This window comes from Mastacembelus armatus, chromosome 2, assembly GCF_900324485.2.
Source record: "Mastacembelus armatus chromosome 2, fMasArm1.2, whole genome shotgun sequence".
In the NCBI taxonomy this organism is placed as follows: Eukaryota; Metazoa; Chordata; class Actinopteri; order Synbranchiformes; family Mastacembelidae; genus Mastacembelus; species Mastacembelus armatus.
The window spans coordinates 4,718,918-4,738,195 of NC_046634.1; the positions used below are offsets into that span (position 1 = coordinate 4,718,918).

The 19,278-nt window shown below is 39.5% G+C and overlaps 2 protein-coding genes across 2 annotated transcripts in view; one reads left to right on the forward strand and one right to left on the reverse strand.

The window, feature by feature from the left end:
• Window positions 1-375: 375 nt before the first annotated feature.
• On the forward strand, window positions 376-5,807 carry LOC113127529 (receptor activity-modifying protein 1-like). Its single transcript, XM_026302216.1, has 3 exons — window positions 376-654; window positions 1,734-1,872; window positions 4,086-5,807. Exons 1-3 carry the CDS (start codon window positions 600-602, stop codon window positions 4,339-4,341), a joined length of 450 nt encoding a protein of 149 aa, XP_026158001.1. The 5' UTR covers window positions 376-599; the 3' UTR covers window positions 4,342-5,807.
• A 7,373-nt stretch (window positions 5,808-13,180) lies between these two features.
• Window positions 13,181-19,278, reverse strand: part of klf7a (Kruppel like factor 7a) — a 34,058-nt gene continuing 27,960 nt past the window's right edge. Inside the window, exon 4 of the mRNA XM_026302203.1 lies at window positions 13,181-17,416. Within this exon, the coding sequence (XP_026157988.1) occupies window positions 17,365-17,416 (52 nt within the window). The 3' untranslated portion in view covers window positions 13,181-17,364. The remainder of the gene's footprint in view (window positions 17,417-19,278) is intronic.

Here is a 19,278-nt window from a genome sequence, read left to right on the forward strand (position 1 = left end):
TTAGTGCTTCCTGTGTCTAAAGGTTGTGAAATTTGACACACTCTCATTAGTTTTATACATTTGATGGACATCCCATGTTGAGAGTGCAATATTACATGCTGACATGTCAGGGCTTGTGGCACCAGAGGAGCCCAGGCCCATCATTGCCACTTGCGGCTATATTTAATGTCAATTCTACTATTTCATATGCTTTGATGTTTGCCTGTAAGTTAAAGACATATATCAGAAGATGACTTTTTTCTTGTAATGACTCAGTGGGTTCACTGTAACTGGCACTAATTTTGGTGTCTGACTTTGTTTTGTCCCCTGTGATCAGCTCCACACTGCGAGCAGTGGGACAACAGGATCAGATGACAGGCAGGGCTTCTATGATTAGGGCTGTTTGTGAGGGAGGCAGCTTCTGCGGAAGGTCAAGCAGTATTTAGACTCAATCAGTCGTCACCGTCTTGCTGACTGCACAACTTGAGTGCAGTTGAGTTTTTAATGTTGTGATGTGGTTTCTGAATCTGTGGCTTCAGCTGGAATACAGGAGGAAGAATGAGACATATGCAATTGCTCCCCAGTGAGTGAGCAGAGTGTACAGAACGTCTTGGATCAGCATGGCTCTGGAGTGCATGTCAATTCTGAAAGCAGGGCTTGTGTTGCTGATGGCAGGTGAGTGTCTGTGCTAATGAAGAAATTCTATTTTGATATTAAATAATGTAAAATTAAAAACAGTACAAAGTGCAAGTAGTCAATGCAGATAAGTGCATGCTGTGTTGCATGATTATATATAATTGGATTATTGATAATAATACAATAATGTGCAAGGACAAGGGCTTTCAGAGCTGTTGCATGCAGTACACATTCTTGGCACAAATGGATCAAATGCAACACTCAGTCCTCCAGGCATTTTACTGCAGCAACTTATTGCACAGTGAACATTCAACAGGTTATTCTTTTTTGAAAATCCACCATGAGTGGGCTTTACTTTCACTTCCAGACAAGTGGGAGAATGTAAATACTAGGCTTTCATGCTGACCACCACAGTAAGTGGCTAAGCATGAGGGGCATTTGAGCTAAAAGGATTACCTTAAATTCATGAGTATCAGTTATTAAAATCCATAAATATTGAGTGCTAGAAGGGCAGGCAGAATACATGACTCATGTTAGACTGATGCGTGTTAACGCATTTAGCTTTTCTTTGACTGTTTCAGAGCTTCCAAGAGCCAGCTGTGACAGTGCAAACATAATGGGCACACAGTTGGCCCTTATCAGTCCGGCACAGATCAGGCTTCACCATGTTTCTCCATCATAACAACAACTTGTTCATTTCCACGTGGGCTTTTTCTGCCAGCTTAAGCTTCCTCCCCTGCTGTACTGCTCAGTGGTGTTACATTCAGCTTCAAGTCCTGTGGGACGCTGCGGTCTGCTTCCACTTTAAGAGGCTGTTTACACACATCACTGAAGTAAACAAATGGGATTGGGACTCAGACTGCAAATTAAAATCTTTTCTTAAAAAAAGTAACAAGCTAATTGGGAAGAAATGGTCCAACAGGAATAAATACTGCCAGGACACTACCGTGTTTGTTGCACAAACAAATTCCTAATTATCCACAATTAAAAAGAACAGATAACTTCTATAGTGCTTTGTAAACAATCTTTTGTATTTTTACAATGATGCCAGGTTTTACTTATAACTCAAAGGAATAGTGATTCATTCTTTGATTTTTACTCTCTCTTTTGCTCCCTAGGTCAGGTCCTTCCTTCAGTGTCTGACTGCAACAAGGGTTTCTATGAGAAGATGATCAATGATCTTTGCTTAGCCAAGTTCAAATTTGACATGGGAGGACTGGACCGAAGTCTGTGGTGTAGCTGGTCAGACACAATGGAGTGAGTTTATGAGTTTACATACATCAATAATCTGGTGATTATGAAGCATGACTGAAACAGATATTGCTAATCCGCTAATGCAAGCATGACTTCAGTGCTTTGGCTGAGCTACACTCCATCTCATACCCAATCAGAACTTGAACTTTACTGTGTCATTTTTTGTCTCATTAGTAAACATTATTCAAAGTAGTGTCTCAGCACACTGTTATTTTTGTTAGGGTTTATTAGACACAGGTAACTTATATCTAAGTCATTTACCTACACTCATCCACCAACAACACTAATCTTACCTCCATGATCACCCAATACATCAGTGTCACCCAGTCCAGGAATGTGTTTTCCATTGCACAGTCTCCCAGCACACTGGTTTTGTGTGAACTCCGTGCAACGATGTTTGATGCTATCGCTGAGATCTATGGTAGAGCTGGATGTGCAACAGATAAAAAAAGTAGAAAATTAGAAAAATACAAGTGGGGTTTGTGTGGGTGCAGAACATGGGGCTTTCCAGGAGACATTTAGAGGGCTCAGCCTTTGCAGAGAGTGCAAACATATTCATACCCCCTGCAAATTGCTTATTACAAAACCAAATACAAAATGACATAAGCAAAATAAATAAAGCAAACAAAACAATGTAAATAGTGTAAATAGTGTAAATCAGGTTGGGGAGACTAAATTTGATCACAGTTTATCAATACACTGTTTAGTGATATGAAATCATTGTGGCTTCCACAGTGTGAATGTTTGCAAAATAGGAGCTGCCTTGACATGATGACACTCACACAGACATACAAATAGTTTAGTGTAGTAAAGTGCAGTGTAGCTAACTAACAAGTGTGTTAACTTACTCTTTGTACTGAAGTGCTTTAGGACAGGTTTCTGTTTTGCTTTTGCTTTGGTATAATTGTATAGCACATTTGAGTAATTTGGTCATATAAACCGTGTGCAGCTCAGCTAATTAGCCTGGTGTTCATGTGGTTTTTCTGGCGACTGCTAATGTTGCTAAAGGTGTATGCTGACCCTTAAGGTGTGTGCGACATCATGGCAAGTTTGCAAAATCTAACAATAATTAGTAATAATCAATAATCCATTCATCCATTTTCTATACCCGCTTATTCCGTAACCAGGGTCACGGGATCTGCTGGAGCCTATCCCAGCTCTCTTTCATGTGGAAGGCAGGGGTACACCCTGGACAGGTCACAAGTCCATCGCAGGGCCACATAGAGACACACAAAGACAAACAACCACACACACTCACACCTAACATGCATATTTTTGGGCTGTGGGAGGAACCTGGAGTAAACCCACGCAAGCACGGGAGAACATGCAAACTCCACACAGAAAGGTCGGGTTGCGAACCCAGGACCTTCTTGCTGAGACATAATCAATAATAACTATTATTATTATTTAGGGCTTATTAGATATTATTTACTTGTTCTTGGGGACCACGAAAAAAGGAGAAAACTTCCAATGGTGCAGTGAGACTGAAAACAGAAGTCTATTAAAGTATATTTGTTTCAGAATGGAGGCACTGTAGTTGTGATCCTGATCTGAGGGCTTATATCTGCAACAGCAGCTCCTGCCAAAGATCCTAGGCAGCTTTAAAGTGCAGTGAAAAACCCACTAGCACAGTGAAACACACACACACACACACACACACACACACACACACTTAACACCACTACATAACAGTCCTGCAATTCAATGCTATTATCCAAAGTTACCTATAGTCAGTGCACAGTTGTCATGCTTTGCTTGTCACTTGTCCCAGCAAAAATCCAATCTAGTCTGAGAATCTGTCAGAATATGGCATGGTGCAGTGTTGTAGTGAGGGAGCTGCCCTGTTGGTATGCATCTCCATTTCTCATAGCCTGTAACATCTAGCAGTTATATTTAGCTGTGTTAAGCCAACTGGTAATTCTACACATGCCTTTGCTTCTTTTTTACCACCAGGAATCCCACTGTGAAAGGACGTTTCAAAGACACTATTAGACATGATTCCAGTGTGAAGAATAAAATTCTGTAATTCAAAATGAGAAGAGAAAAAAACGAGTCCTCCTGTAAATAGGGGTTCTAACTTTGATGCTACTCTGGGTGTTTGTTGTAGCAGTTGAGAGTTCAGTATATTTGGGTGACACGCATGCATTTGCTTCTTTTTCCACTTTAGACTTGAATCCAGTTTCTCCTCTGTGACTGTGTATTGTCTCCCTCTGCAGGGTATATGGGGGGCTAACAAACTGCACCTACCAGGTAGCCATGAGGATGGACTGCTTCTGGCCAAATCAAATAGTTGACCACTTCTTCATGCAGATTCACCAGATGTATTTCCACAACTGCGCTCTGACTGGCAGGCTCCTCCGTGATCCTCCCATCATCATCCTCGCGCCCTTCATTACAGTGCCAGTGCTGGTCACCCTGCTCATGACAGCCTTCATGGTGTGGAGGAGTAAACTGACAGAGGGAGTGCTATAGGGGCAGCCTGGGTGCTGAATCCTCAGTGTTTGTGCTAGGCATTTATATTCACTGCACTGAAACCGCATTATTATTAAATTCATATAGATATGAGTGTACGTAAAGTGCAGTCTCATGAAAAATGCAATAGAGCAATACAATAATTCAGAAGAATGCTCTTTTTGGAATAATAATTAGAGCAGTTATTTTTGTAGATAACATCACCAATATGAGAGTGTCAAAATTAGGCAGAAGAACATAATGAAGTTCTTTGAGATTCAGGGGATTTGGAGGCCGTGCATGTTAATTACCATCTGTTCTAGTGGCCCTAAACAATCTGTGACTATATAAATAACAGTGAAGAGCAGTGCACTCAGGGAGAAACCAGTGACTCGGACAAATGATAGTTCAAAATATGGAGGAGAGGTGGAATAAAGTAGGAAGGCTAGAGCTAGAAACAGAGAAAATAGCCCGGAGTCCTTCATCATGTGAAAGAGTAAAATCACTTTGTGTTGAAAAGCAAATGGAATGAAGATTTTAATCTCATCTAATTTGCTGCCTCTAAAAAACTACATAGATGGAGTAATGGTTTATTTTCAGTGAAGTCTAATTCAAAACCCCCTTCACTGATTATGAAATTGTACATTCATTTAAGAAAAATTAGCTTTTACGAATGTACATAAGGCTCAATAAGGTCCTCTGCTGGAGACATCAATCAGTGCATGACATAGCTCCATCTAGTGATGGAATAATTGAAATTATTCGCAAAGTAGTGGGGAAAATATGGAGTAAAAAATGACTGTTCTCAGTACATAGCTACGTAAAACAAAACACAGATCAAACTCTTTCCAGAGCAGAACTGTGTGTAAATCTTCCAAAACTGTGATAGTAATTAAATACAATGTCAAACTTTCTTAAAAAATCCATGTAGAAGTTATGCCTCAGCACTTCACCTCCATATATTTTGCTTGCTGGGCTGTTCTGTCCTGTCAGTAGCAGGGGAATTAATGGTGGCTATATTATCAAAGCAGTTAAGCTTAGTCAAGCAATGTTTGGCTTTTCTGATTAATGTCCAAGACTGTGACAGTATTCAAAGAGGAATTTCAGCAGTTTTTGATAATGATGAATGAATTCAGAGGGAGATTAGGAGATCAGTGTTCATGGACATGCGAATTGAGGTGCAAACTCAGGGCCAGAAGTTAATGATTAGACATGTGGATGAGTTGGAGGTTAATATCTTACCTGCTTCTGATGTCAGCTTAGGCAGGGTCCTTTGATTGAAATTTCTGGTGGATGGAGTTGAAGTTCTTCACCATGCCACAGTAAAGCCACTCAGCAGCAAGGAGACACTCCTGGACACATTCACAAAGTTAGTATGAATTTAGGGTTCCACTCTCTGAGCTGCTAACATGCTGAGACTCTTCTTACGGGAATATATACTGAAATTAAAAAAAAAAACCTTTTTTGAACTGTTCACACAATGTGCAGTAGAACTGGATGACACTGTATTTCCCATAAAAATACAGAACTGTTTCAGTAAAGTATCTTTATGACCACAAAAACCCAAATGAAGCATGTAAAACAGCACTAGCAAGAGTTTGAAATGATGTGACTATTTCTATTTGTGTCTTTTAAAATGATGAAAATAAGAGTTGAGTATATTTGCTGTAAGATTTTTTTTTTTTTTTTACAAAAATAGAAACTTAAACTTGTACTTGTTTGCAAAAATCAGCAGAGGGCAGTAGATTCACATATGAGCCTTAGCACAAAAATGAAAACTGAAAGTAGAGACTGGAAAGTTTTTTTGTGGTAGTTAGTTTGATTTCTCATGATGATAATATTAAATGATTCCTTTGCTTTTTTCAAAACATTTTGTTGGTATATTGAAATGTGACCTAAAGCATCATACAAGCATAAAGAAAAAGACGTGCCTAGAAATCCAAATTTTATTTAATACACTCATAGAATAGACAAATCTCATACTGTAATTTCAAATATTATTTCAAAATTGTTCACATTGGAAACCCGCAAAACAGTCCTGAATAAATGCATCCAGGCATTGAGTCTCCTCCCTATGTTTTCTGCCCAGTCAACAAGTATTGATTCTTCCCATTCACCTGATCAATACCCATTGTCAGATATGGTTTGCAATAGGACTTGTGTTAACTAAGGAGGCTGAGAGCCCACAGGAACCTCAACCCTTAACCCAACCATGTCGCTCTGTGCAGCCCTGCCTTGTGTTGTCCAGTCAATCAGCTTTGATCAATCCTGTCAGCTGCACTCAAGTCACACCACTGCCCAGTGCTGTGTATGTGTATGTGTGTAGGTCGAGCATGACAAACATGCTTTGGAGGACAATACTGTCATCAACATACATGTGTCTACCCAGACATAACCAATTTATCACAGTGCATTTATCACCAAATCTCATTGCAGTGTCTTCACACATTTCCACACACAAAGAGAAGCCATTAAAACACGAGGCCAATGGACTCAGACAAGCAGCCTCATGTATTGCTTTAATATCTGCAAGAATTTCCAACACAGTAAAAAAGAGCTATGGGAGTGCTTCCACTGACTGTGACAAGTAGTGTTGCTAATGTTGCATGGGGAATTCTCCTGGAAGGCAATCAGACAGGTAATCCACACCAGGAGTGAAAAATATTACAAATATTGTGTTTAAGCTGCACTTTTTCATGAAGGCAGGTAGAGAAAATTTAAAAAGCAGTTTGTATTGTCCAAACTGGTTAAAGAAGAATATGTATGTAAAGAGTCCAGGACTGTGGAAAAGGGGATAAAACATAATATAAGAACATATCATTTTATACCCACTGACTGTGTACAGCATAAAAATACATTTTACATTTTAGCTGCTGTAAATACCTGCACACCAGTTCTTTCTGTCTTCTGACAGTGTTAGTACATAAACATGCAGGGCAGGGGAATGGTTAGATGAGCCGAGTATAAAATCCCACTTCCCTGAGGAAATCTCAGCAGGTAAAAGCAGATTGCAGCTGTTGGATGAAATCCATGAATTAAAAAAAAAACAAAACTCAGTGTTGCTGCCACATTAAGAGGAATGTGGTTTATTTGAGGGGGGTGCGGGGGGTAACACAGGTTTGTCATAGCTTTTTAAAAGGTTCCAAAAGCCCCTGGGTCATCCGCTTTTTCAATAAAGCAACATGAAAACCTCCATGTGACAGACAACCCCCAAAGCTGGATTTTGGGAAACGGTTGCAGTTCTTCAAATTTAAAATGTTTAGCGATAATAAATAGAGATTTAGAAGTTAATTCAAACAGGCTGCATCAAGCAAACTATGTAGAAATAAGCTCTTACTACAAACACTAAAGAACAGATTTAACAGTAGCTGAACTGACAAACTAATGTTAACTAATTCATGGGAAACCTGAAAAATGTTGCACCAATAAGCTTCAACTACATGACCAAGTAACACTGGTTAGTTTAATCACTTTATCTCCACTGATTAGGTTTCTTGTTATTTTTTCCACAAAATCTAATTGTCTCATTTATATTAATCCCATGTCTACGCACAAAATATTGGCAGGTTTAAATAATAATTTCTGATTTACAACATCACTAAACTCTTTACTATCAAAGAGGTTTAGCAAACCAATTTAGTTAACCAGGAGTTTGAAAGTAGCTGCTAGTTAAGAACTTCATAATAACTTCACACACAAAATTAAAAGGATTATGAGCCTTTGGTGCGACCCAGCCTTGGGTGTTCTCAACTCAGCAATCTTTGTAGAGAAAATGAAAGAATGAGTCCAATCTCTTGTTTTTTTTGTTTTTTTTTATTGTGGTACTGTGCATTGTGCCAAGCAGTGTTTTCAATCTCTGGCAGGATATGAAGATCTTAAATCCTTACCCATTAAAACTTCACTTGAGATACTCTGTTTTCTCTACAGCCAGTTGTAAAGAACAAATATCGAGGAGATCTGAGTGACTCAGAGGGTGCGTTTTTATAGCCGACACATTCACTCTGAGATGCACTCCGAGGGCTAATCCCACTCTCTGAGGAGAGAGGTAGGTATTGGCTTTGATGATAGAAATGGATTAAACAGATTACATTAAAGGCCAGTCTAATTGAACCAATCTATCCTGATTCTGCTGCTGTAAGATAAATGATGAGAAGGCCAGATAGTATATATAGGTCGTGTGTTTGTGTGTCTGGCTCTGGGTTTCTCTGTGGACACTCATAAGCTTGGCTACAAAATGCAGTAGGAGTTGTTTTTTTCTTACAGAAAAAGAGAAGAAAGCCTTGTTTGGTAAATGTCTAAGCAAAACAACCCTGTTCAGGTCTGGGATTCTTATTTCTGGATTAGATAAAATGAACATTTACCAATATATGGGCTTTCCTACATATCTGGCCTTTCCTGTCCCTGCTCAAAACAGCTGAACTTCAACTTCATTAGTATGTGTTTTTGTGGAGAATTTCATAATGGTCTAAATGCTACTTCAAAGAATTAAAAATCAAAGGCATGAAAGCCAAAACACTGAAAATGTGTGACTTTATGGCAAAAAGAGATAAACTACATAGTCACTGAATAGTACACTGTTGCTCCCCCTTACTCTGAAGAGTGATACTTCAAACAAATCGAATCCTGAAAGCGAAAGTCAGACGTTGCCAGCACAAAATAAGTAAATTGTGCTCTAGCACATTCTGATTCATCTGCATGTGTTTGTCTGTGTGTGTACCTGTTCTCCCAGGCAGGCTCATTATTGACGCTGTCCAGTTGAAGTGAGCGTGATAGGATGACCTTTCCTTGCAACCTTGTTATCAATGTGAACTCGTTAAGCAGGGCTGTTTAATTAGCAGTGGAATGGCAATCAGGGAGGAGTCGGAGACAGCTGTGGTCATAGATACGGATCAATGGTCTTCAGGGAGCCTTTGCACTCAGTAACAGGGGACCTTTACATGTATCTACATGCAGAGTGCTGATGCATACTTAACATATGCATTCAATTATAATGTATATTGACTATTTTCATTCTGTTTCAACATCTGGCCTTTTGCTGATTTTTTGTGTGGACATTTTAACAATGTGGACATTAGAATTTGACTGATATGGTTTGAAAACCTAGAACAGTACAGTAAAGTATAAGGTACTTTTGGCCAAATAGTGTGTGCTCTACTGCATTCCAGCATGACCCAGCAGCACTGATAAAACAGTCTGACCCTAGTTGACATGCACACACACTCCACACACACTCCACCATGCTCCAGCACAAGAATCCATACATCCACCCATACATCCAATCTGCTATATATATACATAGCACACACGCTCAAATGGTGTGCAAACACGTGTGTTTATACTCACACACAGACACACAGACATTCATGCAAAGAAAAGTGAGGCGGGAGCCAACAGACACTGCACCTGGTGAGATCCAAGTGAAAGTGAGAAGCATAAAAAGAGCTGAATGCTCATGTCTGTTGATCTATTTTTACTGCAGAGCAGGGGGCAGAGGGAGAGAGAGAGCGCGCTTCCTGCATAATGCATGCCCCTGTAAAGCAGTGGTGGCTTTTACACTGCGCTCCCTTACTGGGCTTCCAGGTGTCTGTGCTGTCTGTCAAGCAGACAGCATATAGGAGAGCCAGGTGCTCTCACATGGTGTTCTGGTTGATCTCACTCGGAGCACAAGACCACCAGCCTATTCAGCTGCTCAGGCTCTCTACATACACTTTCATAAGAATATTCAGGAGCTTGAGGAGGAAACAGGTACATATGTGTTATACATTGCTAAACCCAGAATGTAATAGCACTTTGTAAACATCGGTCTCATACATCTTGGACAATTGCAAATAATTATTTCACGGGTTGAGCAGAATTGTTATTATTTTTAGGACCTGTGCAGTGGCATCTGCTGAACTGAACTCATGAATTCCCCTTGTCTCAGAAGCTACTACAGATTAGATTGAAATTTAGCTCTGAAAATGAATCATTAGGGAGATAAAAATGTTATTTCCACAGTGTATTATTGAATTCTTCTCTTCCAAGAAAACAGGAATGGACATTGTCAAAGTCAGTTTATCGACTCATTTTTACTGTTACAGAGTCCTAAATGTGTTACTTTCTTAAAACAAGAGTAAGACATAGTGGCATGCCATTTAATGCAAACATTTTCTCAAATCAGATCTTAGCTTTTTTTCAGTCATATTCTATCCTCTTTTAACCTCAGCAATAGAGATTATTTTCTTTCTTTTCTTTACTGCTGTTACTGTTATATACTGTAGAGTAAATAATTTAATAGCATGCTCTTACACTACTAGATAACTTGATTTTCTTTTGAAACAGGCCATCTGAGCATCCCTAAAGGGGGCTGGGTTGCTGCTAGGCATCACAAGTAGGGAGACTAATGAAAGCTTGATGAGGATGCTTCTCTGAATCCACCTGCATGATTAGGCTTTAATTACAGAGGGCCACCTTGACATATTCCCTGTAATTGGAAATACCTAAGCACTTGGCATGGTGATGCTCATGGCATGAAACCAAAGAATCCATGGTGTACAACCTTTTGTAGGACAAGCCTCATTCTCAATTTAGATGAACTCTCCTCTGCGTAGGCACTGCAACAGGAGAATTTGAAGCGTTTTCAACTGAAGCTTGTCTTTATGCAGATCAGTTGCCAAGCAGTAAGGAGTTGTTCTCAACCGAGTTAGTAACAGAGTGCGCTGACGGTCTGAGCATGGAGTAAGGTATTGTGAGGGACGCTTTAAACTCGTAGCAGCTCCCCAGTATGCTGGCATCTCCACATTGCCAGATGTGACAATAACATCCCTATATGGCTGCCAAACGCCTACAAGACACCCACAGGCATTGGCAGCTCCTTTAGTGAAATCTTCTGTTGCACAGCCACATGAAAAAAAAAAAGGCTTTATGTTTTGCTGGTTAAGTGAATCATTGCCTTGCCTGAAGAATTGGTCTTTCTTTCATTACAGTTGCTTCAATTCAGTGCCGTCACACCATTTATAGTCTCTTTCAATGGTGTGAGCTATGGCTGAATCGCTGCATGCAAAACAAAGACAACATTTCTGAAAAGTGCTCAGGTGTTTTGGTGATGAAAAGCAGAGCAGAGACAGTAGATGATTCAAAGGCAAACTGATGAGCCTGCAGGATACCAGACAATGAGACAGTGTTCTTATCATGTGGTCTTAATTTTTGTTACAATCAAATGTTAAAATTTTCTTTTTAAAATTTAACTTCCTTTCCAGAGATAGTCAGATATAATCTTGAAATATGTTTTGCACACAGGTACCAAAAATGCATCTTTGTGTTAAGAGGTCCTGTGGACATCCGTGAATGGAATAAATAGTATGTACACACATCATGGCCAAGCACATTAACTAAAAGCTAAAATGCAAATACAAATATATTTAGAACAACATAAGATAAATTAATGGGATATTTTAATCCTATTGTCTGACATAGATGCTTTCATCTGATGCAGATGAATGGAAACAACAGGGTCACTGAGCACAGACATTCAACCACAGTGTATATAAACTCAGCTTTTCTATTATTTAGATTATTCTGCTTGGCATCCCTGATCTAATTAGCTGGATAACAAATGCACCTTTTTCCACAGTGTGTCTGTGCATTGATTCTGTTTTATTCACCACCTATCACATGTTGTTAGAAAAGAAAGGTTATGGGTGTGGAAAGATTCATTTTCAACTCAAACTGTGTGGTCCAACTTGGTTTCAGTAAACCATACATTATAGAAAACTGGCATCACTGTGACACTGGCATTTGTGCCTTTGATAAACACTAATCTAGTGCTACCATCAAATCAAAAGTGCATAACCCTTCACACAGAAAGTGAAGTAACTCTTACTCAAACAGACTCAAACATGCATCATTAAATTCCATGAGGACATGTGTTACCTTCATGAATATGTGTTGATGTGAATGTTGTTCTTTCTCTGCTGAAACAAAGTAAAACCATTTAATTCAGTTACAACCTCATTTTCATGACATGGAATAAAAATAATGATCGAAAAACACTCACGGGACATGTGACCTTTATAGAAAAATGACTCCTTTCTAATTTCATAAGTTGTCTCTGGAATTGACCTAGTAGGTATAATTTGGTAGATGATATGTGTCTGTCTGTAATTACAGATAACAGAACATTAAGTTCGACAGATACATGTAAGCTTCTTGATGAGGGTGCCCATTTCAATTAAGGAGCATTAAATGAAACAAAAAACCTTATGGGAGTTTAGTGCTGAAAGACCCAAAGAGAATTAATCTACTGCATAGGGCCATTACCAGGGAATAATTACTCCCTAATTAGCCATTAGTTATTCGATTACCCTTTTATCAGCTAGTCATGGTCAAAAGACAGGAAAGGGGGATAAGTCATCACCTTGGTTGGTACGATTTTAATTTACATGCCTTAGCTCCCTGGCAGAAGACAACGAGAGAGTGCAAACAGGGAAAGTGAGGATATTCTGTCCCATTTCCTATGTTTGATCAAAAGGAATGATAAATCTGAGGTTTTTTATTCATCCAGGGGTGGTTTGCTGCAAAAAGCAGTACATTCATTTTCCTGCCCACTTTTGACCAGTTGGTTTGCAGATTTAAGTCCAAAAATGCAATAAACCTAAAGCAGCCAGTCCTTAGCAGTGCTTTGGTTAGTGAGAATAAAAGTCAAAGGGTATGTGAATGTACTCCAGGTCCCCATTATTCGCAATCTGAATGGCTCTGTGATTGGGATTTGATAAGAAATCAGAAAATATTCTAAGAGAAGATGAATGATTAGGTGCATATTGTTGCTGGATGAAACCACCATTAATAGACCAGCCAAGAACCATGAATACTCCATGCCAAACTGCTTCTACCATTTATTACACATAATTACATTCTTAAATAAAAACGATTCACTGAACAGTTCCTTGCATAGAGATATTACAATACCAATTTAAAAAAGGAATTATGAAACAAACCAGTAACAAAAATAAATCTTTCTCATTTTTCCATAATAAAGAACATTATCGTACCCATACATCATAATATACAAATGATAAATTTGAAACACTTTGTACAGCGAAAGAAAAGAAAAAAGACAACAGAGGAAAAAGGTGGAGAAGTGGGGTGAGGAGAGAAGGGTTGGAGGGGGGAGCCGGACAGGGGAGAGGAGTTGAGAGGGATCATATCTGAGAAACTGGAAGAGGGAGGGAGGGAGGAGAAGGAGGAGGAAGTGATGAGGGAATGCTGGTAGAAAAAGGGGGTGCGTTTGATTTGAAATTCAGACCTGGTGGAAACAGAGGTGGTGTCACACATAGTAATGTGTGTTCCCCCCTCTGCTGAGAGCAAGAACTGCAGTCTGGATCTCTGACTCTCACAAGGTGGCATGAAATACGGTGAAAAGCACACAAGGAGAACAAAGAATAAATGTGTTTGTGTGTGTATTTGTGAGTACGTTCAGGTGTGTGATTGTGTGGTTTCTGGCTCTGCATATTCATATTCATGTATGAATTTGTGCATGTGTCTGTATGTATGAATCTGTGTCTGCGTGCATGTGCAGTACTTTGTGTCAGTCTTTGCATGTCTGCAATGTGTGTGACTAGAGTATGTATGCATTAGTGTGTACATTTGTGCTAAAAACAGCTTCTATACAGACTTTGTGATCAGTGTTTTTTCATCAAAGGTCATATGTGAAGTGTAGTGTACAGGAAAACATCAGATATGCAAGTGATTCTTCCAAAAATTCAGAGTGCAAATACAAACAGACAAAGAACACACAGGCACAGCAGAATTGACAATCATTCATTTTAAAATGACACAGAACTGAACTGAATCCTTGGAGACAACATGAAACAACCTTTTCATACAACACATTCACATTTGAAATCCCAGTTTTTGAGCTCCTGTCGTACACGAGGAGAACAATTTTGTTTGTGTCAAGTAACAAGAAGAGTCGGACCAAATTTTAAACTGTTCTGTAATTGGAATAATTCCATGTCTTGGCTCCTTAAAGTCTTGGTGAACATAAAAAACAAACATTCAGTGTTTCAATCCAAAGTCCTCAGCTGTCTATGACAAGTAAAGATCAAGAACAACAACAACAACAACAAAAAAAAAAAAAGAGCGGCACATTTCCACACATTCAGGACAATTCAGTTCAACAGGAGAATGTCCCATTGAAATACTGAAACACACAAGTAGAGCTGCCACTGATGATAAAAATTTATTCTTCATTCTATGTTCTGCTTTGAAGGTCGGGCTAAACAGGAATAACACAAACCTGCTAACCCGTTTCCCCTCTGAACTGGATATTTTAGATCTAAGAACCAAATCCCAAATGTTTGTCACTACCTATAAGTTTTAATAATGCCAACATTATGATTGGTAGAGTGCACCCTGGATGTGGGAATTTTTAGACTCTTCATAAATAAAAGAGCAGTTAAAACTTGTATCAGCTGGTTTCTATTGTAGTTACTCCTGTACCTCCTGTCTGTGTATATAGAGCCCCATCATCTAGCTGTTCAAACTAAAAACGGAGTCTGGCTTTCACATTATAAAAGAAAAAGTGCACTATTTATGTGAAACAGGAGCTGATTGGTTATCTACTTCCAGTTTCAGAAAGATCATGTCAAGATATGAATAAGCTGGGTTGCATTCATACCCAAAATTGAAATGCGCCTCTGGTGTACAGAGTGAAATCAATTTTGTGTCTCCCTTGCTAAGGAGCAGACTGCTGTGTGCCTCAGTGTGCCTCAAAGTATTAAAAGTCTCCAAAATAAAGAATAAATACTTCAATACAACCATTTCCAATAAAGTTGGCCTGTATCTAGACAATCTACTTTTACCCAAGCTACCATTTTGATTTGTGTGCACTTGAGCCTGTATTCAACCAAAACTAGTTGGTAGAATAAAGACATCGCACTTTCAGTGTCATATGGGAAAGATCTGGATTTTATGCATCTTTATTCTGATGGGAAGGAGTCAGATCTTCACGGACAAATATTAATTTCAGTTATATATGATGTGTAGTGCATGTAAGTCTCTGAGTGCATGTGGGTTTTGCTCCTCTGCAGATCCTTGAGCTGATGGGGCAGTTATCATTGCTGACTGAGCAGATCTTGCCCCTCTAACCCACTTCAGCTACCCACTGGAAAGCTACACTCATGACCTCCTGCTGGTTCAGTATGGCCAATAACATGTAAAATGCTAGCAGCTATGACTAGCTAGCTATTCTAAGTCCAACCATTCATTTCTAATGTGAAAAAGAGAAACTGTGAACACAAATGGTATCTGGTTCTTATCAATGACATTTAAGTGTTGTCATGGGTCCAGCAACTCATACAGACTAACAACAGATACATTCACATTGATTTACTCTGAAAAGGGCCACCCAATTGATTCAACTTGTGTCATATGTCTTCCTACAAGCAGAAATCTGCAGTCAGACATACATGTATGGTCAGGGAGTCAGCAGGGATGTTCTTAGATATGCATAGGGCCAGATTAGGAGAGCTGCTGCTTTTCTATGAAGTCTGAACAGTTGCTAAACTGGAGTTCTCCATGGGTGGTGTGGAGAGGACAACACTCTCCTCAACCCAGTGGCTAGTTAGGTGCCAATCACTCTCTAAAGCCAAAGAGATCATTTCAGGCATCTACAGTAGACACTTGTGTTTTTTTGGCTGCATTCGTTTCCAATGTTTTCTTCAAAATCACCTTTTCAACTGTCTTTTTTTGAACAGTAGGAAAATCTTTTCTTAGAAACAATATAGCCTTTACATACATAGTCATTTTGTTTGCGTTCAGTGTGTTATCGCCGCAGCTGGCTGCTTTGACTTGTGCATTTGGCTGTCCACACTTTGTCAGTATGTGAAAGCCAACGTTTGGTGAGTCCCCAGTTGTCTTCCAGTTAAAGATGTTGAGGCATTTTTACAAAATGTTTGCAAAGAGTCAATTGTGCAACAGTTTCTGGCAACAACTTATTGTAGAGCCAAGATTCTGGAGAAGAAAAACACTCTTAGGAGTCATCAACCATCTTTTGAGATGCTTGGTTTCAGCTGACCTACTAGAAAATGAAAGATCTTTCCCAGGGTAGATTAGTTAGCCTCATCCAGTGGGAATCCTCAATGGATAATGTTCATAAAGCCAGCCGCCCCCTGGATGGCCTCAATCAGTCTTCACAGCACATCAGTGCAGCACACTCCCATCTTCAACATTTCGGGAAATCCAATCTTATGCTCCATTCAAACACGTACTCGTCATCAAACCAGAAGGATTTATAATGGATGTAGTTAGCAGATGTGACAGAAGTCAGATGAAAAATTGTCAAATTATTATCTCTCCTATATATAAGATAATAAACCCTTTGGTGATTTGTAAAGGCTGTGGTAAGTTTGAAGGAGTGAAAGCCAGCTTGCCTTTCCTTGACAGATGCTGTTTACTTACTGTTGAAAATGAACTGTTCTCCTCACCTTAAGGTGTGTTAAAAAGAGGAAATCTTGAATATACAAACAGCAGTTCTGCTGTTAGCACACTAAAATTACTGTACAACTGCTCCAATTTGGTGTTGGTGTGCTAACTATTAAATGACCAGGGCTAATTTTTTGGACGTGTTTCACTGGGGGAATGATTGCAAAGACTGCAACGACTTAAACAAAGAGATGCCAACTACAGGCACGTGGTCCACCATTCATCATGTGACATCCCCTCTGAGGCACATATGAAGGGTGGGATGGAGCGTCAGTATCATCCATGGGACAACAACAGGAGACATTGGTGAGATGTGTCATCATGGACTAACTGGCCGAGCGCAGATTGACAGAGCTACTTAGATTTGTTTGTCTGTTTGTTCTGTCTGTAGTCAGCATCCTTGTACGGTGTGTCACCCTTAAATCCAGAATGGCCAAGTCTTGTGTTTTTTTGAGTCTATCCCACTGTTCTCGCACACATCAGTGATTTTATTTATCTGCAGATGATACTCCTTCTCCTTCTTCCACCCTGCCTTCATCCTCTTCCCTTCTCTTCCACTCCCACTGACCTCTCTCAAATTCCTCAGATGTGCCTCTTCATGTGTAGCGCCAAGTGATCTGACCGCGAGAAACACCTGCAACCAAAGACAGAAACAGAGAACAGCTTGTTAGCTTGTTAGCTTGTTACCAGTGCAGGGGAAAGAAGTTTGTTTTGTCGATTGAGCTAAATGTTGCTGTTAGCTAGTGAGTGCTGAGCCACTAATGCACACGCAATTAGTATATGTGTAACTAATTCATAATCAGCATTTTCAGCAGCACTCCTAATGACTTCAGCTGCGCCATGAATAACTAGAGAGCCTGCAGATGGATCTGTTGGAACAGGGTGGAGGGGGGAGGAAGGAAAAAAAAAAGAAGCACACAAAACATGTGCTGTAAAACGATAGCTAAATTAGATGAATCCAAGCCTCTCATAAGAAATCAGGCTTGCAGAATTACTGGGGTGATGCTGCATGCTGAAAAATGAAATTGCTCTGGAAATATGCTGGCCATTGGTTTCAGAAATGTTTCATTCTTTTAAACTGATTGCCACAAAGTGACATGATGTATGCTTTCAGTTGATGCTTTGCTTATTGCATGTATTCTTACATACAGATGCAACCATTATATGAGACTAACTATTTACACACTGTGTGTTTTTTATGTTCACTATTTGCAAACTAAAGGTAAATGTCTTTAAGGTCTGGTTGTTAAATGAGTGTTAGGTTGAACCTTAGGTTGAACCTAGAACCTGCTGGTTAATTTTTAATGAAGAGTTAAAACACACCAATACAACAAACAAACTAGGAAACATTTATGAGATAAAATACTTTTAAAATACTTTCAAATAAGTAAAAACACTTGATATAATGCCTTAATCTGCTCTAGTAAACTCAGAAGCATTTAAATACTGTATGAAGTCCCAGTTTGTGAGTCAGACTCTCTTGTGCAGTTCTGCAACTGTTGATTTTTTTTTTTTTTTTTTTTTTGACACCAGTTTCATATTGACTTTTTCCATAGAGATAGAGGCAACTGTCGAAGATGTCTAGATGAATCAGTGTTTGGCCAAGAGGGGGAGTTGCACTGTGATGAGCCACCAGTCATCTGTCTTACTGTCACACCTGCATCTGTGTGTGTGTGTGTGTGTGACTGTTTCTGTCTACATAAGTGTCTGCACGCAAACACACACACGTGGAATTAATGAATGGCTCAGGAGACGTGGAGGGTGTTTTTGTGTGCGTGTCTGTGTGTAAATGTGTGTGTGTTCGGCGAGACAGATGGTAAAGTATGAGTCACAACTCGGGGGCATGACACCAGCTGGCACACCGTAGGTCTGTCTCCCCCTCTGCTACTTCCCCCATTCTCCCCATCCTCAATCTTCCACCCCATCTTCTCTGTCTCTTGTTTCCCTTCTTCCTTCATCTCAGCAGGGTGTATGTGTCTCTGTTGGGCTTGAGGGGTTGGGAGCCTTGTAACACATGACAGAGGTGTGCCTGAATTAGGGAAGTGCCTGGAGGCGGGTCTGGTGGTGGTGGGAGGTGGGAAATCAAGAGGGAGAAGGAGGGTGGGGATACTGTATTTACAGTCTGTCCAGCTGAGACCTGATTAAGGTGACACTGTTTGACTGCTGCCACTAACACAAATGCACAGATGACCATGACACATGCAGTTTCATACACATCAAGGTAAAGGGATTTCTTTTTGTCCTTTCATAATGAACCTATACATGATTCATTAAGTCACTATATATGACAAAAATATGACAAATCTATCAACATAGCAAAAATACAAATAAAATTAATACAGAATTTAAACTAAATAAACAGAAACATTACATAAATATTAACAAAATTGTACAAGTATTGTATGTACAAATTAAAATTAAAAGGCAGTAATTTTACATATAAAACAGCCTATGTAAGGACCATAGTATTTATATTTTGTTAAAGTACAAAGAGCA

Coding starts and splice junctions, on each gene's coding strand:
- LOC113127529 (XM_026302216.1), top strand. CDS start 600: ATGGCTCTGGAGTGCATGTCAATTCTGAAAGCAGGGCTTGTGTTGCTG. Junction 655..1,733: donor GCTTGTGTTGCTGATGGCAG/GTGAGTGTCTGT, acceptor TTTGCTCCCTAG/GTCAGGTCCTTCCTTCAGTG. Junction 1,873..4,085: donor AGCTGGTCAGACACAATGGA/GTGAGTTTATGA, acceptor CTCCCTCTGCAG/GGTATATGGGGGGCTAACAA.